Genomic DNA, 25,313 nt, shown 5'->3' on the forward strand with positions numbered 1-25,313 from the left:
GTCGGCTCAATTCTCGGTGTCGTCAGATTTTGAAAAGGAACGCTTTTCAGACATGTCATGCGACTTTTTTAGAGAACGAGAAGGGCAGCAATACCGACGGCGCCAGCCAGACCACTGCCGATAGTGGCCATGGCAGCTGCAGCGCCGTGAGATGAGGTGCTGCTAGCACCTGCGCCTGATGCACCGGAGGTAGCTGAGTGAGAGCCAGATCCAGAGCCAGTGCTGCTGGCACCATTTCCGGCTCCAGCTCCAGTTTCGGTTCCAGTGCTTGAGCCAGTAGTCTCCGAGCCAGCAGCAGAGCCGGTGGAGGATGCTTCTGCTCCACTAACAGCGGTATAAAGGGTAGTGCTGCCGATTGTGCTGGTAATTACCTCAGATCCGGAAGTGATGGTTGTCACGACAGGCTCGGTGGTGTATGGGATGGATGCAGCGCCAGTTTCACTAGCACCTGCACCGATGGCGCTGTACAAGGTAGTGCTTCCAATGGTGCTGGTGATGACACTAGAACCGGAGGTAATGGTGGTCACGACAGCTTCTGTAGTGATAGCAGTCGAAGAGGCACCGGCACTGGTTTCGGCGGCACCGGTACCACTAGCACCGGTCTCGCTGGCTCCCTATGTAAAGTTAGCTTGATTCAGACGTCCAAGGCAGGCAGGTAACATACTGCGCCAGAATGTGTGCCTGAGGCAGCAGCCCCAGTTCCAGTAGCAGTGGTAGAGTGAGCGCCAGATGCAGCTATAGTCACATTCCATTAGAGACGATTGAAAGACCAGAAAGACAAGAGTACGTACAGGCTGAAGCGCAAATGGCAGCAGCGTATGCCTCGACGTCTTGCACATTGACACCAGAGCAGGCCTCAGTAGTGCAGTCGCGGATACCGTAGCCGAAGTCCTTGTTGTTGCAGAGACAGGCGAGATCGTTGGGCGCACATCCCAAAGTCGGAGCTAGAGCGACGACATTGTTGTAGCACATTTGCTGTAGCTGTTAGTACCCTCATTGTTTGATTGCATCGTGGGACGACTTACAGCGCAAGAGCTGATGTCGACGGCAGCGACAGAGGTCGCGAGGATAGCTGCGGAGAGTGTAACGGCCTTCATGTTGAAGATGGGTGTGAATACCAGCGACTCTGAAGAGATTGGATGTTGTGGGTAAAACCGTGGATGGGATGGGGAAAGAGAGATGAGGTGAAGAAGAAAAGAGGAGAGGAAACAAAGGGCGAGAGAGGAAAAGGGTACGATGATCGAGATCTTATACAGAGGAGGCAGGGAGTACTGATGCTAGCGGGGAAGGAGGAGTCTCCTTCCTTCCTAGGAAGTGTTCAGGGCGTGATTGACTGACGACGACACTCCCCTTCCTTTCTCCGGCTTCATTTCATAAACTCTGTTCCTTGAATGCCACGAACACGCCGTCTCCATGGTTATCTTTGCACGCTAGTTCCTAGTGCGGGCTTGTTTGTGTATCTTGTCGGGCTGATCCATATCAATTGTGATCTATCGGCCACACTCCGGCCGTCCACGTCCCAATGTTTGATTCCGGCGTGCAATTGGTACGGAGCTGGGCTTTGTTGGCCCCTCTGCGCGGAATAGAGCCAATCCCATCATCCCATCCACCGCCGAAAACTTGGCCAGCAGCTGCACTACATGGAGCTGCAAGCGAACGACGTTGCCTCGAGTAACTTCAGCTTAGCCCAATCGCAACGAGCCCAAGAACCTCGAGGTCGCCAACGGAACCTGCCCTAAACCGGATGAAATGACCACTGCGCACGGAGTACCTATTAGGTGGGGTAACCAAGGCGAGCTGTTGCCCAATCCTGATGACAATTTCCTTGAGTTTTCTCGATTCGAAATCTTTTCAAGCTTGGGATCTGAGGAGAGCCAATAGCATACTCTTCTCCACAACCGAATTGACCAGTCTGTGAGCTCTCCTTAGCTTGCCGTACATCATTATGCACGGAGCTAGTCAGGGTTGCGGAGCAACTATTGCCTTGAATCTTGATCTCAAAGCAAACCCCGGGCTCGATATCGACTAACCTTATACGGTACGATTTACACCGCCACAGATCGTTGGACGGCCAATCATGCTGAGGAATATATATGGCGCATTGCTACATACAATTCGGGATGCCCTGAAGCCGGATGACCTAGATGGGACGGTTCCGGATACCCCTTGCATAACAGTATCCTGACATTTCGCATACCGCAAAAATTGGGAATGATTGTGATTGCTTGCGTCTCCATGTGTATTCGGGTGTTTCAAAAGCCCAAGATTTCGGGTGGGTTCACACTTTACACATGTTGTCCACGAGTTGCAAAGCTGATGTAACTTTCGCTGTGGAGTCTGGATAGCTCGGCGCAAAGCCATCCTTCAGGTCTTCCAAGGTCGGCGTGGACTCGTGGGGCGATCTCTGGCGCCACCTCATCATCACAGGGGGGTCGATGCGCTACTGAGCCACGTATGAGGGCCGGCGTCTGAGGCTAAAAAGGTTTAAAGCACACTAACTTTTGGGGTTGGGACACTTTCATCGAGCCGTCGGACGGTTCTTCGCACATTTTCCCGACTGGGGAAAAATATTGTCAGATGGGAGATTGATCAATGCTCTATAGTTACATCTACTGGCGAGGATCTCATCTTGAGAACAAGGACAATCCGCCCACATCTGATCCGCTCTTTGACGCGTCTATTTCTCTCAGGGAATGCCGTGTTCCATACCTAGGTAACGGGATATACGGAAAAAAAGTTTTCCTTCAATAGCGCATCTTCTAGCATGAATCTCACCTTAATAAGCTTGAACACGATCGATCATTCGGCCGTAACCCCGATCTCAAGAATGTTTCGAGCAAAGCAGGTGGAAGAGGACAATGATGGTACCCCGTTGTTAACTCCAATAAAGGGGTCGATGGAAAACCACATTCGTTGTAGAACGAGAACGCAAACCAACTGGCACACTTGCATGCACGTTTTGCGTCAACTTTCAATGGCCAAGATATTGCCACTCAGACTTGGAGAGTCAGGCTCTTTGAATCGATACAATAGCCTTGTTCATTCGGCCTTGTCTTGTTGAGAATAAAGACGTCGCCGTATATCCGATACTTTATTCAAGTTCATTATGTGTCATAACTCCTTGCTATCGAAGAGGATTTCGACAGGATGGAGGGAGTCATATGTCTATATAAACGAGGGAGATGATAGTCAGTGTCGCTATATATAGTGGTCTCCAGACAAACCAACAACCGACGACGAAAAGTAGAATCATCGCAGATACACAACGAACATGGCAGATGAAAACATCGCGGCAACGCCTGTATGGCAAGAGAACGAGAACGCAGCCTCAGAGAACCCAAGACTCACTAACAAGGAAGCGAAATCGAAGCTACGGGAAAAATATAATAGAGAGACAAGAAAACTGCACAGGGGCTTCGTAAAAGAGAATCACAAGAATTATAAGGACCCGGAAGAAGTCGATAGTCAAATCATCGATCTATCCCAGCTCCTGGACCCGCCGGACAACTTCAAAATCCAGAATCTTGATACTAGGCATCCAGAAATGGCTGATGGATTTGCCCTATTAGTACATCATTTCTGGAATATAAATCCGCAGGTATATCCAAAAAATGTAGGGGATAGAATTAAACTGTTCCGGAAATTAGCCTACAATCAAGATGAACAACATAGACCTCGCGATCTTAGGGAGCTTTCTGACCTGACACGCGATGCCGGACCTAGGTTGCTGAAACCAGAGATCCTTCGTCGGCTTGGGAAGCTGCCTATTAGTCGACATTATCCGGAATTCACAGAAGGTACTGACTGGGAGGAACAGCGGATCCGCCCTACACATCTTCCTAAGAATCAAGCGTCAGGAGGAAATGATGGATGCGAAGACGGGGATGGACCTGGTGCTCTCGCTTTAGAAGAAACTCCGCCTAATCTGGATCTCATTCGAGAGTGCCTGGAGAGACTCCTGATTCAATTGAGGTATCGAGAGCTGGAAGTAGTGAATCCGACACGGGAGGAGGAACTATTCCATGCCCTAATTGATTCGTCCGAGGGGAGTCGGAGAAAGCGCTTGCCGATTCGAAAGGTACCCTTGACACTCGACAATAATCATAAAGTGGAACCGAATTTTGGTGGCTTTACTCAGCCGCAATATCCATCTCGAGAAAAGGGGCCTGTTGGTAACGACTTTGAACCTGCCAACAATTCGAGATTTGACTGTATAATGATAGCTGGCAAATTCCTTGATGCTGGGTTCACGAAAGTCGATACTGAAAATCTCCACTCTCATGGTGCACAGCAGACAAATTCTCATAGAAATTTCTTGAATATGGTCCAAACTGACTGGAAACAAGGCGACAGTGATAAAAGCCAGCTAGCAAGATTGTATTTTCATCGGCGATTTAATGACCTCGAGGCCAAGGACTTTAGGGATCTTATGTACAAATCAACTCTCTTGCGCCCGCAATTCAGTCACACTATCTCTCGCCAAATTCAATGCGAGAATGATCACGAAATGACTGCTCCACCAGATACAGTGACGACCTCGCTAGTTTGTTTTGATGAACCATATACCAAAGACGACGCTACTCGTGCTACCATGCAGGAAGTTTTGCAATCGCTCTTCCCGCAGCAGGAACTTCCTCCGGTATATAAAGATCAGACCCACGATCATCCTTGTACGGTTAAGATCTGTGAAGGAAAGCCCAATAAAACAATTGTCCACCGTTCCATGCCTTTACGCATAGCAGTCAGCTTGTCCTCACAGGTCTCGCCAGTAGGTCATACAAGCAATGACATCAGGATCAAGTTCTACAATGATGATAAAGGAGGCGCGGAGGATATCGCTGTATACCGCTGGGTCGGCGGGATTTATGCCGATACACAAATCGAGAATTCGATTACACATTATAGAGTTTACTGGACTGACTCACTGCGAGGAGGACAACCGAGCGAGACCATTTCAATTTACGATCCACTTCAAGCGGATGGTCAGGTGATTGAGGGAGTATTCCCAGCTTCTCAGAATGAACCTATCCCGGCAGGATGGTGGCAGGATAAATTCAAACCAGTTCTATTTTATGAACGTGTATTTAATCCTGACATGCTGGATATTACTCTCGCTGCTGCTATACTTGGTGATATGAAGCATGTGTCCGATAACAGCCAATATATACTGCAGGTTCATGACCCTCAGTGGAAATTTTCACCACTGTCCAACGACCAGCCTAGGGACCAGGGTGACTCTAATTCCCCGCGTCCCAATCCACCTCCTACAACTGGGGGCCCATCGGGAACCTCACCTTATGAAAATATCACAGGATATGCAGGTGCAGCCTTTGATACGGCGTTGAACGATCTGGATTCTGGAGATGTTCATATGCAAGATGGTGTTGATTACAACGAAATATCACAGCCGTCCCATACTTTCTCCCAGAATAATGGAAACACAGGAGATGCTGAGGCTGGATACAATTCGAATCTGATCCGAGGCCTTATGCCTCCATCAACCCGACCAGCCTCAGACAATCACGGAATGTTTCGTGCATTCAACAGTGACATGAGTCAAGTAGCACCTGATCGACCTAGAAGCCTGCTTACAGAGCATTATAGTCAACCCGCAGCCACAAAAATCTCCACTTCGAACTTTGCTCCCCGCGATCTCGACAATCGTTTACAATTTATACCTGTTCAACCTTCAACCGTCCAGGGTTTGAGTTCTACGGCTCAAAACACACAAGTGACTGCTCAGTTTGAATCGGTAGTACCCGGGAAGGGCGATATACGTTTGTCTCAACCTTTGAACTCTGTAAACCAGACAATTACCGCGCATACTGGCAGCGGACTCCCTAGTCCTACATTCACTCTCAGCGACTTCATCCAAATAACACCTCACTTGGCTAATCTAAACGCGCCTCTACGAAATCCACTAGAAACTTATGGAGAACAAGATTTTACTGGCGACAAGCTCGAGAATGTTTATGATGATCTCTTTGGTTCCACAATACCAATGAACTCTTCACAGGTTCCGCGAGATATATTGGATACGCTGCCGAGCTGCCCCGGTGGAACATCGTCAGGAGGATATCAGTCTCAACAGGGTATAAAACGATACTGTGATGGGGAATTTGCATAGTGACATCACCCCCATGCTCGGTTATTTTTTTCCCCATTGCCTTTTGCGCTCTGAGTTTCCTAGTCACATATCCTGGCTAGTTAGTTATAAGTTATTAGACAGAATTACCTAATGCATGGCATGATCACTCGGACCCTATATCCTACCCAGATCTAAAATAGACATTTAATATGCTGATCTATGAATTAATGTATTGTGGGTGTATATACCCAGAGTAGATGCATGGTACCACTGTCGAATCTGACGAAATCATGCCAGCTTGTAAGAATAAACCTAGCCTTAGCCATAGTTAAATGTAACCGATGCCCCTCGGCACTATACCGCACGGCACCCCTCTTATGCGGATGACATCCGCTCTGCGACTTAAGATCTTTGACAGATTAAATTCCCCGACCAAAAATAGAGCTTATCACCAAAGATGACTGAACCCACCACCCAACAAGTCCATCATATTCAGCCAGATGAGCTTCAAAACTTCGTTCATCGAGTCCTAGTCGGCAACGGCGTACCGGACAACCATGCTACCATAGTTGCGCAATGTCTCGTCCAAGCAGACCTCCGAGGAGTCGACACACACGGCTCAAATCGTATTCCATCATACATGAAGCGTATCCGCCAAAAGGTGCTGGATGCATCTACAACCCCAGAGCTGAAACAAGTTACCCCAGCCGTGGCGATTGTCGATGCAAAGAATGGCTTCGGCTTTGTCGCAGCTCATCAGGGAATGCAGAAAGCGATTGAAATGGCGCAACAGATTGGTATTGGAATGGTATCAATCAAGCATTCGAATCATTTTGGCATGTCGGCGTGGCTGGTTCAACAGGCTATTGATGCGGGCATGATGTCGCTAGTATTCACCAACTCCTCGCCCGCACTTCCTGTCTGGGGAGGTAAGTCTCAGCTTATGGGTGTGTCACCTATTGCCTGCGGAGCACCAGCTGGCGAAGAGCGGCCGTTCATTTTGGACATGGCGCCCTCAGTTGCCGCACGAGGCAAGATCTACAAAGCTCTCAGAAGAGGCGAAAAGATTCCTACTGATTGGGCTCTTGATAAGGATGGTAATGCGACGGATGATCCTGCGAAGGCTCTTGAGGGAGTTATGCTTCCTATGGGTGGACCAAAGGGGTCTGCATTATCGATTATGATGGATGTATTTTCTGGTGTCCTTTCTGGATCTGCATTTGCAGGTCATGTAACGGGGCCATACGACCCGTCGAAGCCAGCGGATGTTGGTCATTTCTTGGTTGCTATCAAACCTGACTTGTTCATGGATCTGGAAGAATTTAAATCGCGCATGGATTACTTGTACCAGCGTGTCGTTACCGCTGATAAGGCTGTTGGTGTCGACAAGATCTACTACCCTGGAGAAATCGAGCAGATTACGCGAGATAGACGGTTGGCTGAGGGCATTCCATTCACGGAATTCGAGATTGCAAATTTGAATCAGGAAGCAGAGTTAGTTGGTGCTGAAAAGTTGAATATTTAGTACCTAGGTACTGGTTATGAAATCCATTTTAGATTCTTGATTTCAGATTTGTATTCGACTAATCCATGAACGATAAAGCTTAGACCCTGCTTCTAGATTATGTATGGGATAACATAGATTGACCTAATTAGATACGCAAGTAATCAAATATTCTTATTATTTGAGCTTATGTACTGGAAGTACAACTTGCTTGTATTTCTTTGTTTTGATTCAAGACATGCTATACCCTTCCTGTCGATGAAGTAATCCCACCATCAATTACTAACTCCTGTCCGGTAATGTATTTGGACTCATCAGCAGCAAGAAACAAGACTGCATTAGCCACATCCCAGGCATCTCCCATACGGCCCATAGGAACTTGCCCATCTCTTTTACGCATATACTCCCCCTCATCTCCTCCGGGTGCATATCGTTTAGCCATTTCCTGTGTATACGGTGTGTATATCAAACCCGGCACAATTGTATTCAATCTCAAATTCTTCCCAGCGTATATAACAGCAGTAGCTTTTGTGGATTGCATAATGGCTGCCTTGGTTGCAGAGTATGCGACCTGTGGTTTTTCGATATATCGTAATCCAGCGATGCTGGAAACATTAACGACCGAGTCACCGGTTGTCTGCTTCTCCATGATGGGTAGGACATGGTGACAAGTCAAGTACACGCTTTTCAAATTCAGATCGACCTGAGAGTCCCAGACCGCCTCAACCATTGTCGCTGGACAACCCGGTTCGGATTTACCGACGTTGTTGATGAGGATACCGATGCGACCATAACGTTGCATGCAGGCATCTACCAATGCTTTGACCGATACCGAATCGGTGACATTTGTCTCCTGGACGTCGCATATACCGCCAGCATCCTCGATGAGAGATTTTATGAGCTGTGCTGATGCTAATGATCTGTTGCCGCCGAAGATGAGTGCGCCTTGTTTCGCGAGATTGCATGCTATTGCAGCGCCGATACCCCAGCCTTCGTTTGAGGTTTGGCCGAGGCCGGTGATTAAGACGACTTTGTTGTCTAGTCTTAGCATTGTTTCAGACTTGGTCAAGATTTTAGTAAATCTGAAATCAGATTGATTTGGAGACCCTTCGCGCAAGAACTTTGAATGGGATAAATCTTGCTATAAACCCATCACTTTGATTGTTCAGGTATGCTAGCATGTTTACGAAGTAGGATGCATCCGAATTTTTGGAACGTCTCCGCTGGGAACTACAGTATGATTAACAGCTCACTCCGGTTTGACGAAAATCCTCTGTGAATATATCTTCCTGACTTGGATATTATTTCGTATCAGCTTGACAACTTCCGTGTCTGCCTCATATTATGTAGCAGTCCGTAAAAAACTTATTGATGATATGGTATTTCATACAGCCTCGATCAGTTGGGGCACATTGCCCCTGACAGGGATTGAAGCCCGAGCCAATATTAACGATTCCAATGATTGGACACGAAAGTGCATCTTCAGAGTATCCCAAAGCTTTGATAAAGACTTTTCGCAAGAACAATGTAAAACGGGCATCGCCATATGAAGTAAGACCTCTTCGTAATCCTGTTATGGAAACAATCGATTGTTGCAAGTTGTAATCCTGGTTTATAGGCTCCATGATATAGTCTAGTTGCTGCCTGATACAACTTGTAGCGGACGATGCAATAACAGTCTTAATACCATTCAGGCCAGGGCCTATCATGCCTATAAATTAACCATACAACTGCTCGTCAAAATTAGGTCCTTGCTCACGGACCTCCGTACCATTCGGAAGACACCCGCGGGCTGACCGGTTATCATCCGATGCGATTACGGACCAAGCACCTGGTCAATATCTGGTCAATCATATAAATTAACGTAGCTAATTGCTTTAGTAAGAGCTGATTATTAAACATACGCTTTTGACTGCATCATATGATCATATGAGCTTGATCGTATACACACCTGGACGCCATGACTCTCGTACATATTGGTTCGTTCCCTCCTCTATTTTGAATAGTTCCATGCATCTTGCTAATTGGTGTCTTGTATAGTTCTTTTCAAGTTCCGCTCCGAAGTCAGCGATGAACACAAGAAAAATTTCGTTACCGAACTCAAGAAATTGAAAAAAACTCTCCTGCGTCAAAGACGGACGACTTATTGTTGGGGGCCCTAGTGTCACGGATCCCATTGATCGCAGCAAGGGATTCCAGATCGCCCTGGTCAGCTACCACGAGAACCTGGCAGCTTTGATACAATACCAAGCAAGTCAAGAGTATCACTGGTATTAATTATATCTAGCAAAAACTATAGAGTAGATCGATACTGACGTTCTTGTAGGATAACTTCGACATTCATGTTTCCGTACAAGGAGGATTTGGTGCGATTTGATTTTGAAGTTGACCCTGAAGACGAGGAAATGTACCAATTTCTTCCATTAGCTACCAGATAGACTTGTTGAAGCGTAAAACGGTTTACAAATTTTGAAATGCTTCAATGCGACAGTATAAATACACAGATTGGAATATAGCCCTAACCCTTCTTTCGTGTTGGTGTTGGCCATATTTTACCGCTACGCTAAGAAAGGATATAGCGCGTGAATCTATTTGACATAAAATACGCTATATTCACAACACCATATGACCCATTATGACACATTATGAGGCATACCATTTGACACACAGATTGAAAGAATCACAGTCGATTATTTGTATGGGATTCGCATATATAAAAGGGACAGGAATCTCAGCTAGAAATGATAGAGGGAGGAGATCAAGATGACAAGGATTTTCCACCCATAGATTCGAACTTCACCTGTTTTGTGCTAGTGGTAAAAAACTCCAATATTTCGGAACCACCATCCAAAAGCAGTTAGGTGTGTAGTGCTTGAGAGCAAACTCTCTAATTTTAAGAATCGCCATAGACAAGACCTTATAATATTGCCAGTACTTTTCAACTAGTCGTTGGACAGTGATTTTGCTGATATTACATGTCCATTACTCCGCCTAAACATGAATGAGAAATGGATTCTTCAAGGAGAGCTCGGAACCGAGCCGCATGCAGGCGCTGTCAGCGGCGGAAAATCCGCGTATGTGCTTTGTGTTGTTGAAAAGACTATTTAGTGCCATTTTTATAACCTCAATCTTGTCAATCCATTCACAGTGCGATGGAATCACACCTTCATGCGGTGAATGCCAAAAGGCAGGCGTTGGCTGTGTCAATGACGGCACACAAGAAGTTCATCGCTCGTGAGTTTCGGTTTGTTTATCCCCTGCTCCAGTCGTGCTGACAGAAAAAAGGTACATCGCCAATATGGAAAATCGGATCAAATGGCTAGAATCAATAATTCGCGAGAGATGTTCTACTATTGACCTGGAAAATTGCACCGACAGAAACCTAGATTCTTTGGATGAGCCGCCGATTGAAGCGCTGGTTGAAGCCAGTGTCCAGAATAATCCTCAAACTCAATCTACTCCCCGGGCCATTCAAGACCAGATACGGCTTTCTGATCAAGACAACAGACCGCGGGAGCAGTCAAGCTTGAAAAATTCCGCCCCCGTTGTTGAAGATGAGACACAACAGGGACATGAAATCGGCTTGGTTTCGTTATTTCGGGGCGAGGACCCTTGATATATCGGTCCATCCAGCGGTTACTTCTTCACTAAACGGATATTCTCAAATACAGGCTGGCGAGGAAGACATGACTCCATCGAAGCCACAACAACTGGAAATGTGTCTCATTTCCCCATCGAATTGTTAAATTTCCCGACACCATTACCACAGCAGAAGGAGGTAGCTTTGAAGCTCTCAGTTCAATATTTTTGGAGTATCCACCTTATTTACCCATTTCTGCATGAACAGACTCATATGCAAATGATCGATGAGGTGTACCAATTACAGGAGAAAGATTCCGATCCCATAAGCAATTTTCAGATATATATGGTCATGGCAATCGCTTCATTGAACTTGTCTCGCCAATGTAAACAATTATTACCTATGGAGGGATACTACGCATCTGCAATGAAACATGTTGACCATATCTGTTATCATGGGTCAATGGCAGCACTTCAGTGCCTATTGCTACTAATGGCGTACGCTTTATACAATCCATCATGCAAGATAAATATCTGGAATCTCAACTACCAATGTCTTGCTAGTGTGATCGATCTTGGACTTCAGCGTGACGTTCGTGCTTCGCCAAATTATCCAATGTCACTGTTCAAACAAGAAATGAGAACTCGCGTCTTTTGGGTGGTATACACAATTGATCGAACGCTATGCACGATGATGGGTCGGCCGATTGGAATTAGAGATGAAGCCTGAGAGATAAGAGTGAGCCAATCCAAATCAAGACATTTTATATCGGCATTGATGAGCTGATGCATACATAAATAAATACCAGTTCCCTTTGGATATCTCAGATTGTGATATCATTAACACCGTCGCTAACCAATCCACATCTGACGGAAATCCCTCACACATGTCACTCTCGATTCGCCTATTTAGACTGGCACAGCTCAATTCCGAGATTAAATACGTTATGCACAGTATTCGTCGGGATATTCCCTCTTACGCATATCCGCCAGTCAAGGATATCCTCACGTGGCAACGAGACATGATGAGAACTCTTGACGGCTGGTATTACGATGCGCTGCAGCATACAGAAGATGGCGACAGTGGGATGAAAGAATATTGTATCGCAAAGTATCATGAGCTCATGATACTACTATTACGGCCTAGTCCAGCAATTCCAGATCCAGCAGATGAAATATTTGATATATGCTCCGATCATGCATTTGCACTGCTTCAGTGTTTTGGTGACTTGTACGAGAAGGGGAATCTGCTGTACAGCCGGTTCATAGTACATTCGGTCTTTTTAGGCACTCTGGTCATGCTGCACTGCATCTGGAAATTTCCAAGGACAGCTTCGAAATTCTCAATCGATCAGCTCATTATCAAATTCAACATTGCACAAAATATATTAAGCAGCATTGGAGAACACTGGGCTGAAGCTCTCAGTGCACGGGATTGCATTGCTCGATTGTCGAATGTTACCATCCAGCGTTTATTGAAAAACCAACCGGCGGGCCTTTCAGTGACATGACTTTGCGACATGAAGATATCCAAGCAACGAACTTGGAACGGTCCTCTCGAGATTCCGATCAAATCCCAGTAACTCCAAGTAGTAATATCCAACGACAGACATCTGCAGAGAACACCGGAAATACCTCTGCAGGAGTACGAGCCACTACGCAACCATATGCCTCTACTCCACATGCATCTTTAGAGTATCCGAACCTATTTGATGACCTCCTACATGCAGATCATGGGAGATGGAATGGAATGTCTGACATTGACGGGCTCCTTAGTGATATCTTAAATAGTTCTCACTACTAGCGACCGGACTATTATACTTCTTAAATTGATATATCTGCTGCAGGCTTTAGGTTAGGACTGAAGATAAAACAGCTTAAGGTATCCAACACATAGTAATCTGCCTAGTAAAGTGGTGTAACACGGGTTACAACACACCAAATCTGACCCCCATATATCCGCTAGATATCTAGATAGCCAAATTTACCCCACCCCAGCGTCGTCCCAACAAAATGCCAGCCAACCGACTCGATTTGCAAGCGCAATGGCCAAAAGAACCAGGACACCAATGTTATAAGGACATAGCTCGAGGGCAAACTGGATATTTTGGTCCCTCATCTACAGTCGGTTACCAACTCGTGTCTTGTTGGATACTCTACATAGACTTCCGGACCAAAATGATGCATTAAGCCAGGAAGTCCCACTTCCTGGCTCATGTTGGAGATAATGGCGCCAGTACTAATCGAGATAGCCAAGGCATTAATGTATTTAACATTTTAACTAGGAAACAGAGTTCAACTATGGATAGGAAACGGAGTCCTTTTCCCACGGAATCGGAGCACTTAGAACCAACATTCCTACACAGAGTCGAATACATCGGAGAGCAAGATAAGTAATAGAAATTGTAAGGATTTTATATATATAAAGGATTAGATATTCTACATAGAAATAAGGGAATAAAGATAGGTGATAATTCTAATACATTACATGTATCTTTTTAGGACCTCTTGCTGAGTTAGTGCTAGCTCCGTAATTTTTCTAATAGCTTAACGATAGTAGGGTTAACTCAACGCTATTGTTTAGCTCTGCTGATCTCTAAAGCAACGGTTGTAGGGTGCCAGGATCAAATATCAACTCACGGCATCATCGTCACCATGTTCATTAACATCTACCCATGGCCCTCACGACGTGCAAATAGGTTGGTTTGCGCCCCTTTGTGTGCGGTCGGCTCAGGAAGGCCAGATAGGTCTGATACATTTTCGATCTTACAACCTGCCATCCTCGCCTATCTAATATATGAAGCTTCTTGCAATCGCTTTTTCAGAACTCATCGACATACTGTTGTATTGAGTAGTCCCGATCCAGGTCGGGAATATACTCTGCAGCTTAGACAATTGTCAGCGGGATGCATTCTAATGCTGTAAGTTCCATAATATCCTGGCTATCGTACTCTGTCTCACTCTTCATTTCCAGCTTCATCTTCCATAGTGCTTGTGCATTGCCCTCATCCATCAGGTCGATTGCAATAATATTACGCTGGTCTACTAGCTGCAGTGCGGCCTCCTGCTCTGCGATGTTATTAGAAGAGATCCATTAGGACTTCCCGGAAGGTATTCTCGCAATGGGCGATTCGCTCCGGTGTTTTCACAACTAGCCTGTCCCTGCATGTGATCAGGGCGATTGATAAGGAAATGAGCATCCCCGACATTTGTTGTCGAATATTAGAACCTACTTTCCATTCTTAATATACACAGCTAGTCATGCACAGGCTGGAAGATGTTATTTTTAGGGTCCCGCCGCCCAAAGAGCTTGACGGTACCTGCAAGCTCTGAGTAATTCTGCTTGAACTGGGTGATATTACTAGCATGGATCTCAAAACCCACGTTTCTAGTTCTCGCTCGTGTATTCGCAAGCTGTGATTTTCTGCATGCCAAGTTAGCTTTCACTAGGAAAGTGTACTATGTATCGGTATATGCTCTCTACAAACCCCAAGCCTACCCACTAGCTTTGGTTGGCTTGAGTTAGGAAGCGCCCAATCACAACTTTCAGATATGGGCTCGGCTGGACCAAGAATATTTAGTGGATATACGGGGGTCAAAATTTAGTACATGAGACGGCCTAGAGTGGGACTGATATCGTATTTGTAGCATTCCCCCGCTTTGTCGAGGCCCAACATGTGCGGCATGAAGAAAGTCTGCCTCATCTTTCTGATGTTATATCTTAAGATTCCTGGCACGGTTATTTTATGGCTATTCAGGACATGGTGATTGCAGCACATAAATCCACTCGTATGCTCTCATTGGATGTCAACCGGTCCTCGTTATAAGGATCTGTTAAAGATTAATCCCCTCACTAAACTAGCGCACACAGTAGTGCTTGCACTATCCCGGTATCATGTAGTTATGGAGGCCGACGGAGTATGCCAGAGAGTTTATTCCTAAATAGAGACAGAATACAATACAATACCCGTCCCGCTTGCATTCTCGCTAGTAAGAAAACAGGTATAAGAGAGAGAGTCGACCCGTTTTTCTAATTATTCTCTTCACTACTTTTCAAAAACACATATCACTATTCCTATTCAAGATCGGTATACAATGGCGACTACCGTGCGACAAACCTTACAAGTACCTCACCTTGGAGGAACCACAGTAGGTTATCGGTTATCTACGCCTAGTCTTGATCCTACAAAGCCAACCGTAGTGCTGGTGAATCCCTTTACGGCCACTGTCGACTATTATAAGAATGAATTTGAAAACCCCGAAATTACAAAGGCCCTAAATCTTATCGCAATCGAGCCACTGGGCCATGGAGCAACAGTCACAAAAAGCGAGACATGGACATATTGGGACTCTGCAATGGTCAACGTACAACTCTTGGAGTCACTTGGTGTTGACCGGGTGTTTGCACTAGGCACATCTCAAGGTGGATGGATAGTAACGCAGATGGCACTATTGGCGCCAGAAAAGGTTGATCTCTTCTCCTACATGGCCTTATAGTAAATCAACCTTACTAATATTTGTTATTATACAAATAAAGATTCAAGGACTTATTGTGCTGGGCACATCGATGGATTATGAGTCTCCTCAAAGCCGTGAACTAGGCTGCTGGGATTGCCCAGCAGCAACTGCCGGACTTGTCCAGCTTGGGGCTGACTTGACACCCACTCCTGACTTTGAGCCAGTGCAAGAGTATTGCGATTATGTCGTGGACGTCGGGCTTGGGAAAGATGCTGACGCCTCCACGAGGGCATTTTGGGCGGAGACCCTCAAACACACGTACCGAGGAGATGAGGGTAAAAAGAGGATTTGCATGTCTGCAATCAACCTCGTCTCGCGAGATGGATTGTACCAACGGCTTCCATACATAAAATGTCCAGTTCTCTGGTTGCATGTGAGTTTTTTATACGCAGAATGTCCCACGATATATGTGGCCTTTAACTTACTCTTCACATAGGGCACTTCGGATGTTGTGTTTAGCATTGCAAATGCGCAAGAAGGGATTTCACGTTTTATCAATTCAGTTGATGCCAAACTTGTCGTAATCAACGAAGGGGTTCATTTCCTGGGTTCTAAGCATCCGCAGGAACTCGAGAAGCATCTTCTAGACTTCACGTCTCGCTGGAAGTAAAGTCGAATCAATTTGCACTAGCTAAATCTGAGACACATACCATTCATAACTTGTGCCGAGTCTGAGAGTATTTTACAATATTAAGACGAATATTCCGTACGTAGTTACGTTGTGAACGCATAATCCTGCGTAGGGAATCCTTAGTACAACTTGTGAGCAACAAGTTCTGACGTTACCTAGGCAAGGGATTGAAGCTGAGAGCTATAAATCGAACTATTAAATTGAAATATTGGCTAGGGTTTTCTTGCATCAATTGTTTACCAGTAGCCTTCAACGCAGGATGGGTTCTTTCCCGTCCTCTCCTAGTCGCATCTACGGAAAGCCCCCAAAACCCTGCGGCATGGGAGTTGTGGAAAGATCAAGACCATACTTTGAGATTATCATTTCAATTGAGAAGAAATAGATTTGGCGTTATTGGCCGCAGCATGGATTAGAACCCTAGCCGATAGTGCCGCTGAGGCTGGTCACCAGGAGATTTTGAGCGCTCTGAACAAGTTGCAGCAAGAGGTCGAAGGACTACGTACTTCGTCTTATGCTTCTGTAATCATTGAGAAAGATTTGAAGTCATGATGGGCGCTTAGGGCTTTTGGGGTCACCTGATAAATGATGAACCTGCCCCGAACGGAGGTGCTTTCCCCGCGTTCTTATTGCCGCCTCCGCCTTCCTTCCCCCGTTTTATCCCCACCGTTTCTCTTCTCTTCTTCCTCTTCTCATCCCGTCATTTTACTTCTTTATTCACACTCTGCTCTCGATTTTCATTATGATCTGGTGAGGATACTTCCAAAACGCTCTATTCGATCTATTGTCTACATCTAGTCCTTCTCTATTACTCTATACCTCGAATGACAAATCCCTTCCAACGTTGTATGTGCGAAAACCTCATCAGAATATATTGCGAACACCCTACAATCGTGCCTTCGTAACAATTTGCTGCCTCTGTTCCTCTGATTTGAGCGGTCCTGTAGGTGCTGCACTCTTCTTGGGAGCGGAGATGTAACCACCGAGTACATTGTCCGTGTTCATCACGTTTCCTTTTGCGTCACGCTTGATTCCAAGCTCCAGCAATTTCGCAAATACGTCGGCGAAGTGTTGGAAGAACATATCTTTATCTTCCGCGTACTTCTTGACCCATGGCAAAAACCCTGTGTCGGAAATCAACGCCATATCAGTGGGCAGCATCATCAACGGCTCTTCCTTTTCGTCTTCGGATGCGTCAGGGTCACTATAGCTGAACTGTTTCACACCGTTCGAGAGAGTCCGCGGCTTCCAATCAAGATTCAAAAGCAACCTGAAAAATTGGTTCGAGAATCGCGTCGGATTGTTCACCCAAGGACCTTCAAAACCGCTTCGATCCATATGTCCGCGTCCTAAGTTGTGTGCACCCGCTAGTGCGACGATTTCCTGATCGTTAAAACCCATACGATAGAAGATGTGTCGCAAATGGTCAGATCCCTGGGCTGCATCGGGCAAGCGACCGCGTGGAGGCAGCTTGCTGTCGTCAACATAATCCGTTCTTCCAGGCAACCATTTCACATCTGGACCACCCATCTCTTTCAGAGCAACGACACCGGCCAATGTCCAAAGATCCGCATACGTAATCCACGGATTGCGCTCTTTCACCGGCTCGAGAAACGCACGCGCAATCTGAAGTCCTGCATTCGCTGGGTCACCGCCCTCCGCTTCGTATCGCATACCCGCTCCATTTGATCCGCCCGTGTCTGTCTCTGCATCATACGTGCCGGCTGAATGCCTGAATTCCATACATGCTCGTTAACAGAGTCCACTACACGTCTCAGAGGTGCACAAAAACCCGCATCATGGGACCTGAGAATCGATAGCCACGCGCAAGAAAAGATAGGACTTACCATGCCAAACGAAGAAACACGGGACCTGCACTACCGTCGTCATAGCCGGGCTTCTCAAGCTGGGCGGCGATGTCTTTACGCACCGCTGCGTAGTCGTCAGGTTGACTGACCATTTTTGTGTACCTTTCGGCCGAGAACAACGAAAGAATTTTTGTGATTGAAAGAAATGGCTTCTGTCTTTTTCGCACTTGTGTCTATCGTTTCAAAATTCACCGTTTCGCTGTTGTAGGATATACAGAGTAATGACAATTTGGAAAGAGGAAGGATGAGGTTCACGAAGTGTTGATTCGGGTGCTGCAACAATATCGGAACACCCACGGGCCCGCAGTTTGTTCCTATCGCCATCGAGTGGAACGAGAACTCGAAATTACCAACGAGAACCGCAGAAATTGATAAGGAGCTCCACACCGATGATTTTTTTTTCTTATCTCAACTTCCTTATCGTCATCCGACGGAGGACTTGCCGAGGTAAATCGCGGTAGTCGCTCCATTTTGTGCGTTGTGCTGGTTGATGTTGTCACTATTTTTACCTTGCGTACCGGTAATATTGCTCTCAAAACTGTCGTTTGACATATCTGCATGTGAGAGCCGCCCAAACTAGATACTCTTAAGACAAACAGCGTCCGTGCAGTAGACTTCACCGTTTTTGGTTAGATAAGGTCAAGAAACAATACTATGGATGTGGTCCGAAACAGGTAGGAATTATGCCCTGACCTCAAGATCGACCCAATATGAAGTACAGCATCTCTTGCAGTCTATCCAGAAATTAATTCAGTTTTACGCACAATGGTACATTAAAATCGTACATCTAGGCGACCCGGCAGTTAGCATGGCCATTGCAGGTGTAATTACATGTGTAATTATGTTGATTTCAGCTCCTTATTACCCAAACTGACTAAAGTACATTATGAAGAGGAAGCCTCGACCAATATGGCTAATGCTTGCCTCTAAATATACCCTCATGAGTTAAAGGTTATCGAAGGCACAGTCCTTTATTGAGAGGGAGTCTCAAAACGCACGTGTTTCTCAAACTCAACCTCCATACTTCTTTGAGGAGACAGAGGAGCAGGGGGAGGAGAAATCATAGGCTCATCAACAGACTCTACCGACTGGATCGATACATTACCTTTCATTCCTTGTCCTATGCCGTTTCTCGTGTTGATTGTTGTCGAACACCCTTCGCCGGGGCTGCCGTTGTCTCTTGACGAAAACGTTGTTTGCATGGAAGCCATTTTTGAATACACAGGCGACGATTCTGAGTCGGTGGAATCCTCTTCACTGTCTTTTTCTGTTTCTTTTCTCAATTTGGTCTCAAGTTTTTTGCATCTCTTTCTTTCTGCTCTTGCCCGCTTCTTGTATCGCTTCAGTCTGCGAACTGCCCAATGTAGGACCTCCTCGTTCTCGTAGCGTTCAGTATTGTGGATGTCATTGATGACTTGGTCAAACCCGAGCGTGTGTGTGGAGTCTAATACACCAAGCTTCACATAATGACCGACAGCCCAGATGCAACCTTCGATGTCTTGCGCAATAGAATTAATCAGCTCTTTTTTTGCTTTGCTGGATAGGTTCGCGATGTTGTGTGGCCTTTTGCTACTGTGGATGCGGAGCACGGAGAAGCCCGGTTTAGGGTTGGCAGGACAAGGCATTTTGATGTTGACCTGGTCTGCCTTGATGTGGAACCTGGTCATCGACAATTGATTCGTTGGAAACAGGAGAAAATATGCGCTGGTTTATTGGAACTGGCAGGGGTTTCAGGTATGATGATAATAACGATGATAACTAGATGGAGATTCTTGAGCAGGGAGTCTTACATGACTTATATACTCCAAATTCGGAGTGTTGTTCTTTCACGTATTTTCTATTGTCTCCATATCTGAGAATTTTGACATAGATGAACGACATTCCAATAAGGCAAAGACACAAAGACTAATATATTTCACTCTTTTCATGGAAGTTAACTATGGAAAAAAAACAATGGCAACTCAAAAATCACACTTGACTATGTGAGGTAATTTCTACAGAAAGGAATACAAACGGGATTCTAAGACATTTTCTACTGGTACTTTGCGTGTAAGAATATATTAAAAGCCAACCTCCATATATCTTGAGTATTCCACATGCAACTAGCAGATCAAAGCCGCTTTTACTTAAGGATTGTTTGTCTATGCGCTAACTAGGCAAGGACACATGTTATGTTACAATATTCTCAATCAAGGCACCCTGTTTGTCGTAAATTGTATGGTGTCTTTCTAGATCGAAACATCGTCTTGGACAGGAAGTATACACAGATGAATGATTATCATGTCCGCTTCGCCGTGTTGCAGATACATATATCTCATCCACATAGGTAGGTAGATTCTATCGACTCAACCCAGAGGAATCATTCACGAGAGACTTTGGTGTCTAGATCAAGATCGAGAAATAGCATCTATGGAGCGAAACATAGTATCAAAATTGACCATTTGGGTGAATCCTCGTGTATGGATAGCAATAAAACCAGAGGATAGAAAACTCGGAGTTGGTTTCGGAGTTGGAGTAGCCTACTCTACCTAAGTAATTTCGAGTAATGCCACCATCCGAATTCCGATTATCGTAGAGGGTCCAGTGCCAGCTTTAATATAAATGCGGAGACTTCATCCTTATCAACTTTTATCTCCCTTACTTGTCTACAAGGCAGAAATAAACAAATACATACATAAATCAGGCCTCAGAATCATTAAGAGAAAGAATCTGAGCGACAACAATCCGACAAACTTTTATTACTATTCTGCAGACGAAAACTAGGTATTACAACATTGAAATGCGTGTACGTGTGGATCAGGAAGCCAGCTCTAGGCTACCACAGCGCCCAGCGTCGACGACACAACGTTCGATTATCTCTGATAAAAAATTAAAAGGATTGAAGGCTTCACTTCTGATACCCGGCCGTGGGGAGCCCATAAAAGATGGCGCAGTTGTGATTGATGGCCCGAAAATCGCCTGGGTCGGCGATCAGTCCGCTATTCCAACCAAGTATGAAGACGTTGGGTTCAAAGACGTCCCAGTCTTGATGCCGGGTCTCTGGGACTGTCATACACACTTCCAAGGGATGGATAACGAAGACGACAATATACAAGTTTTATTCAGCTCTGCGGCGCTGCAAGGTGCACGCGCTGCGAAGGAGCTTGAGACGGCCTTAATGGCCGGCGTTACCACTATACGCGAGGTAGGTGGAATAGCAGGAGAGATATGGCCAGCTATAAAAAAGGGTACTCTCGTTGGTCCGAACGTGTACTCCAGCATCGGCGTGTTGGGCATAACCGGTGGTCATTCAGATATCCATAACGTACCCATCGAAGAAGTTCTTGCCAGACGGAGCACTGGCCCTTTTGTTGTATGCGATGGAGTTTCGGACTGCATCAAGACTGTTAGATTAATGGTACGCAGAGGCGCGACACTTATTAAGATTTGCGCAACTGGTGGCGTGGGTTCCTTGCTGGATGATCCAGAGGATGCCCAATTCTCACCAGAAGAAATCAAAGCCATTGTCGACGAGGCAGCACGCACGAAGAGAATAGTTGCAGCACACTGTCATGGGAAAGAGGGTATAATGAATGCTCTGAATAATGGTGTACACACTATTGAGCATGGAAGTTATCTGGATGAGGAGGTTGCTTCATTGATGAGGGTAAAGAATGCTATTTTCGTTTCGACTAGATTGATTGTTGAGGAGGGCCTCAAAAATCCCAACGTCTTCCCACCAAGTAGTTATCAGAAGCTACTCAAGATCAGTGATGCGCATAAAAAAGCATACGCATTGGCCATCAAATCCGGGGTCAAAGTGGCACTCGGTACAGACTGGACAGCCGGCGAGAATGGAAAGGAACTCGCTTATGCTGTTGAAGCCGGCATGTCTCCCTTGCAAGCTATTGAGGCTTGTACGGCTCGATGTCCAGAAACACTGGGGTCGCATTTTGCGCCCTTATCGGGTCAGTTAAAGGAAGGATATGATGCTGATGTGATAGCAGTGGCGAGTAATCCTTTGGACGATATCAAGATCCTGGGAGAACCGGAGAAGGTCACACATGTATGGAAAGGGGGTAAACTGTATAAAGGTTCTCTGTGAGACCTTTCTAACGCTATCAAATGTGTATTTCAAGAAATACACAAGTATTTAGGGAGATGCAAACATGATGCCATGTGTATGTCCCATTATTTAAGTCGCCGGAGACGGAGATAAAGGCCTATCCGTACACATATCATTATTTACATTCATGCCGACATTCTGCATAGCACTTTGTCCATGTAAAATTAAGGCGTAATTCAATCTTCATAGTAGTGAGTCACAAATGGAGCATAAGTCGCATTCCCATATGCATCTCCACCATAAGTAAGATAGCCTGCCACCAACTCCGGGAACGCACCATGTGTTATCTCCGTTGCATTTCCCATAATCCAGACAGCCTGCATACCCAGAATCATGTGTTGTAAAATATGACAATGCACCATCCAGACACTGTGAATGTTAGCAAAGTCTTCCAAAGAACAGGGAAAACTTGACTTACCCAGGATCCGTCACTTTCAACCTCCAAGCTCTCCATCCTTGACTGGTATAATTATGGCCATCTCCAAGATAAGAACTACCATATCTAAACAACAAGCTCGTATCTCGAACAATGGGATTATAGCTCTTCAGTCTTTCTTCATTGACTGTAGCGTTATATACTCCTGGACCACTTCCCATATCCCACACGTGAGCTCCATGGAAATGGAATGGATGGGCATCGTATCCCCCAACAACACCGACTGGTTCATTAACAAGAATAATATCGACTACCTCGCCCATTTCAGCTGCGAACACGTTGAGCTCGGCATCCCACCCGTTATTTTTGATGGAATTTTCATAGTTTGGTAGGGCTCGTTCGCCTTGCTTATACACGTTCACTAAGTAGGGAGTATCATCAGTTGGGGTAGTACTATTGAATGGTGTATCTCCTTCGTGTTGATTGGTGTCTGTCCACGTGTGGTTATTGATGGTCCAAAATTGACCAGATGCGGCGTTTAGTCGGGCGGCAGTCATGACTACTCGGCGAGTTACTTGATCAGAACTGGGAAAGTCATTTGGCGTTAATGGCTCCAAAGTATACTCCAACCAATCTTGTAAGTCATACGGAATCGACACTGGGGATTGAGCAGGCGGCGACAATGCCTTAGCGCTGGCGTTGTTTTGCGTATATGAAAGAACCGCATAAAATGTATCGTTTTGCTCACGATACCTCGTTTCGATCTGTATCCAAAACTTGTTCTTGGCAAGGGCTTGTAGCTCTTCCTCTGTCTTCGTATGGAGTAAAAAGTCATATCGCTGTCCCGCGGCCATCTGGATGATATCAGTTTCAGCCGGTTGCGTATACGATGAATCCGCCGCGATAACAGTAAGGTTGCCATGGTCTTCAAAAGCAAGGACTAACGGGCTCAAAGCCACTCCTCCGATTGCTCGGAAACGGTATGTCTTGTTTGCTTCGACTTCGATGATTTCAGGGTGACATGTTGTGTTGCCGCCAGACAGATCTGCATTGTCAGGAGGCATGTTGGCATCTGTTTCGTTTCCGAGAAGTGCTGGGAGCCCGTTACCATTAACAAGTATCGACTCTGATTCTCCAGGCCTAAGCAAAAAGAGGTACAAGTCAGCCGAACAAAATTGTAGGTGAGATAACCTCAACAAAAAGATCGTACTAACCACAGGAATCCAGTCAGAGGAGCAGTAAGTCCCTCTTGAATCGTCTTATCCGTATTGTTAAACAACTCCGACAAGAACAGCATCCGCTCCTCGTCATATTCGTACGGAACGAGTCTCTCCGCTTCTTCCACAATCAGTGGTCCAGAAGCGGAGACTGCTTGGAAACCAACATGAGAGTGATAGAAGTAAGTACCGGCTTCACCGATCTGAGGTCGAAGTTCATAATCGAAGAAATGTTGTGCCTTATCATTATTAGTGTTTTTCTCTATATATGGCAGGACTTGTATAATCTCACTTTGATAGGCCATTGGCTTGCTTGGGGAGTACCATCTGCCCACGGTGCAACGGATTGACTTAAACCGTGCCAATGCTGTAAATATCAGAAACAATTAAATTAATTCTTGAGATATGGACACGTTCTCCCACGCACTAATGTTGAATTGTCAGAGGGTAGATCGTTGTATACCCTGATCCATGTGGTCTGATTTTCTTTCAGATAAAGAGTAGGCCCAGGCAAGGTTCCTTAGATACGTTAACACTAAGTCGTTCCCATGTTTGTTAGACATTAGCTTGATCGACATACTATTAACCACAGCAGAAAGCCTTGTCCTACATGCAGTGGTGATATTTTCGGCAGTGATTCTCAGAACGTAGTCGGGCTTAAAGTTGCTGTCATGCCGGACCTGTCGTAAAGCCATGATCAATGGCAACATGGCTAAGAGAGTATGCAGGAAACGGTGCAAAGGGATAGCCATGATCACTGATGTGGTTGTTGCGTGATACGCTCTTTACTGCAGTCTAATAGTTCGAATTCAAACGTTGATCAGAATGGAAATAAGATGCAATTTCTTTGAGTACCTAAAGCCTTTATATACCTATGGCTTGGACGTGAAGAACATGTATAGAGCACCAACTCGGAGATACTGATTCTAGAAAAAGAAATGACTGCTGGCTCAAATAGTTACACCCGCTAGATATTGGCTGTCCACAGGTCGAGCTGAATTTTAGAATGCGCAGATCCTTTCAATTTTTTTAATTTTTTTTAACTTAATCGTGAGGCCCTTGAGGGCCACCGGTATAATTCGGTTACAGTCAAATTGCTTGACTTGTAATGTTGGGCATATCCGTCGACGAAGCATCAGCGTAGCCAGCGCACTCCTGGCCAACCATACCACTATGATTTTTGATGAGACTAGTTGTTCGGAGAATATCGTTTGCATCTCACCTGGGGCTGCAACATCATGTTTTTAAAAAAAATTCTCTGCCTTTCAATACAGTTGTAGAAGATAGATGCACAATATTAACATTTTTTGGTAAATCAAGCCGCTGTGCTTTTCAAGTAGCTCGGCTGACTGTTCGGCTGTATCGCTCGATTAGCGGGTTTTGTGACCATTTTAGGATTCTATTTTGCTGAGTTATGGTTAGCAACTTCA

General features: G+C 45.6%; 12 protein-coding genes across 12 annotated transcripts; 7 read left to right on the plus strand and 5 right to left on the minus strand.

Annotated features, from left to right (window-relative positions):
* Nucleotides 1–68: 68 nt before the first annotated feature.
* On the minus strand, nucleotides 69–1,097 carry EYB26_002444 (uncharacterized protein; the record flags this gene model as incomplete). Its single annotated transcript, XM_054261749.1, has 4 exons — nucleotides 69–614; nucleotides 665–735; nucleotides 792–975; nucleotides 1,026–1,097. The coding sequence occupies 4 exons, from the start codon at nucleotides 1,095–1,097 to the stop codon at nucleotides 69–71; spliced, it is 873 nt and encodes a 290-aa protein (XP_054117724.1).
* Nucleotides 1,098–3,271: 2,174 nt separating this feature from the next.
* EYB26_002445 (uncharacterized protein) lies at nucleotides 3,272–6,127 on the plus strand (the record flags this gene model as incomplete). Its single annotated transcript, XM_054261750.1, has 1 exon — nucleotides 3,272–6,127. The coding sequence occupies one exon, from the start codon at nucleotides 3,272–3,274 to the stop codon at nucleotides 6,125–6,127; it is 2,856 nt and encodes a 951-aa protein (XP_054117725.1).
* Nucleotides 6,128–6,545: 418 nt separating this feature from the next.
* EYB26_002446 (uncharacterized protein) lies at nucleotides 6,546–7,613 on the plus strand (the record flags this gene model as incomplete). Its single annotated transcript, XM_054261751.1, has 1 exon — nucleotides 6,546–7,613. One exon carries the CDS (start codon nucleotides 6,546–6,548, stop codon nucleotides 7,611–7,613), a length of 1,068 nt encoding a protein of 355 aa, XP_054117726.1.
* Nucleotides 7,614–7,833: 220 nt separating this feature from the next.
* Nucleotides 7,834–8,643, minus strand: EYB26_002447 (uncharacterized protein; the record flags this gene model as incomplete). The annotated part of the gene is made up of 1 exon (XM_054261752.1): nucleotides 7,834–8,643. One exon carries the CDS (start codon nucleotides 8,641–8,643, stop codon nucleotides 7,834–7,836), a length of 810 nt encoding a protein of 269 aa, XP_054117727.1.
* An 878-nt stretch (nucleotides 8,644–9,521) lies between these two features.
* EYB26_002448 (uncharacterized protein) lies at nucleotides 9,522–10,030 on the plus strand (the record flags this gene model as incomplete). Its single annotated transcript, XM_054261753.1, has 4 exons — nucleotides 9,522–9,571; nucleotides 9,633–9,655; nucleotides 9,727–9,862; nucleotides 9,919–10,030. The coding sequence occupies 4 exons, from the start codon at nucleotides 9,522–9,524 to the stop codon at nucleotides 10,028–10,030; spliced, it is 321 nt and encodes a 106-aa protein (XP_054117728.1).
* A 605-nt stretch (nucleotides 10,031–10,635) lies between these two features.
* On the plus strand, nucleotides 10,636–11,208 carry EYB26_002449 (uncharacterized protein; the record flags this gene model as incomplete). Its single annotated transcript, XM_054261754.1, has 2 exons — nucleotides 10,636–10,826; nucleotides 10,878–11,208. The coding sequence occupies 2 exons, from the start codon at nucleotides 10,636–10,638 to the stop codon at nucleotides 11,206–11,208; spliced, it is 522 nt and encodes a 173-aa protein (XP_054117729.1).
* Nucleotides 11,209–12,058: 850 nt separating this feature from the next.
* EYB26_002450 (uncharacterized protein) lies at nucleotides 12,059–12,682 on the plus strand (the record flags this gene model as incomplete). The annotated part of the gene is made up of 1 exon (XM_054261755.1): nucleotides 12,059–12,682. The coding sequence occupies one exon, from the start codon at nucleotides 12,059–12,061 to the stop codon at nucleotides 12,680–12,682; it is 624 nt and encodes a 207-aa protein (XP_054117730.1).
* A 2,584-nt stretch (nucleotides 12,683–15,266) lies between these two features.
* Nucleotides 15,267–16,299, plus strand: EYB26_002451 (uncharacterized protein; the record flags this gene model as incomplete). The annotated part of the gene is made up of 3 exons (XM_054261756.1): nucleotides 15,267–15,638; nucleotides 15,709–16,062; nucleotides 16,126–16,299. 3 exons carry the CDS (start codon nucleotides 15,267–15,269, stop codon nucleotides 16,297–16,299), a joined length of 900 nt encoding a protein of 299 aa, XP_054117731.1.
* A 903-nt stretch (nucleotides 16,300–17,202) lies between these two features.
* Nucleotides 17,203–18,277, minus strand: EYB26_002452 (uncharacterized protein; the record flags this gene model as incomplete). The annotated part of the gene is made up of 2 exons (XM_054261757.1): nucleotides 17,203–18,049; nucleotides 18,165–18,277. The coding sequence occupies 2 exons, from the start codon at nucleotides 18,275–18,277 to the stop codon at nucleotides 17,203–17,205; spliced, it is 960 nt and encodes a 319-aa protein (XP_054117732.1).
* Nucleotides 18,278–19,156: 879 nt separating this feature from the next.
* On the minus strand, nucleotides 19,157–19,810 carry EYB26_002453 (uncharacterized protein; the record flags this gene model as incomplete). Its single annotated transcript, XM_054261758.1, has 1 exon — nucleotides 19,157–19,810. The coding sequence occupies one exon, from the start codon at nucleotides 19,808–19,810 to the stop codon at nucleotides 19,157–19,159; it is 654 nt and encodes a 217-aa protein (XP_054117733.1).
* A 1,154-nt stretch (nucleotides 19,811–20,964) lies between these two features.
* On the plus strand, nucleotides 20,965–22,269 carry EYB26_002454 (uncharacterized protein; the record flags this gene model as incomplete). Its single annotated transcript, XM_054261759.1, has 1 exon — nucleotides 20,965–22,269. One exon carries the CDS (start codon nucleotides 20,965–20,967, stop codon nucleotides 22,267–22,269), a length of 1,305 nt encoding a protein of 434 aa, XP_054117734.1.
* Nucleotides 22,270–22,466: 197 nt separating this feature from the next.
* On the minus strand, nucleotides 22,467–24,635 carry EYB26_002455 (uncharacterized protein; the record flags this gene model as incomplete). Its single annotated transcript, XM_054261760.1, has 6 exons — nucleotides 22,467–22,659; nucleotides 22,709–23,806; nucleotides 23,881–24,122; nucleotides 24,176–24,250; nucleotides 24,311–24,402; nucleotides 24,464–24,635. 6 exons carry the CDS (start codon nucleotides 24,633–24,635, stop codon nucleotides 22,467–22,469), a joined length of 1,872 nt encoding a protein of 623 aa, XP_054117735.1.
* Between the last annotated feature and the right edge of the window lie 678 nt (nucleotides 24,636–25,313).

The sequence above is a fragment of the Talaromyces marneffei genome, chromosome 2, assembly GCF_009556855.1.
Source record: "Talaromyces marneffei chromosome 2, complete sequence".
In the NCBI taxonomy this organism is placed as follows: domain Eukaryota; kingdom Fungi; phylum Ascomycota; class Eurotiomycetes; order Eurotiales; family Trichocomaceae; genus Talaromyces; species Talaromyces marneffei.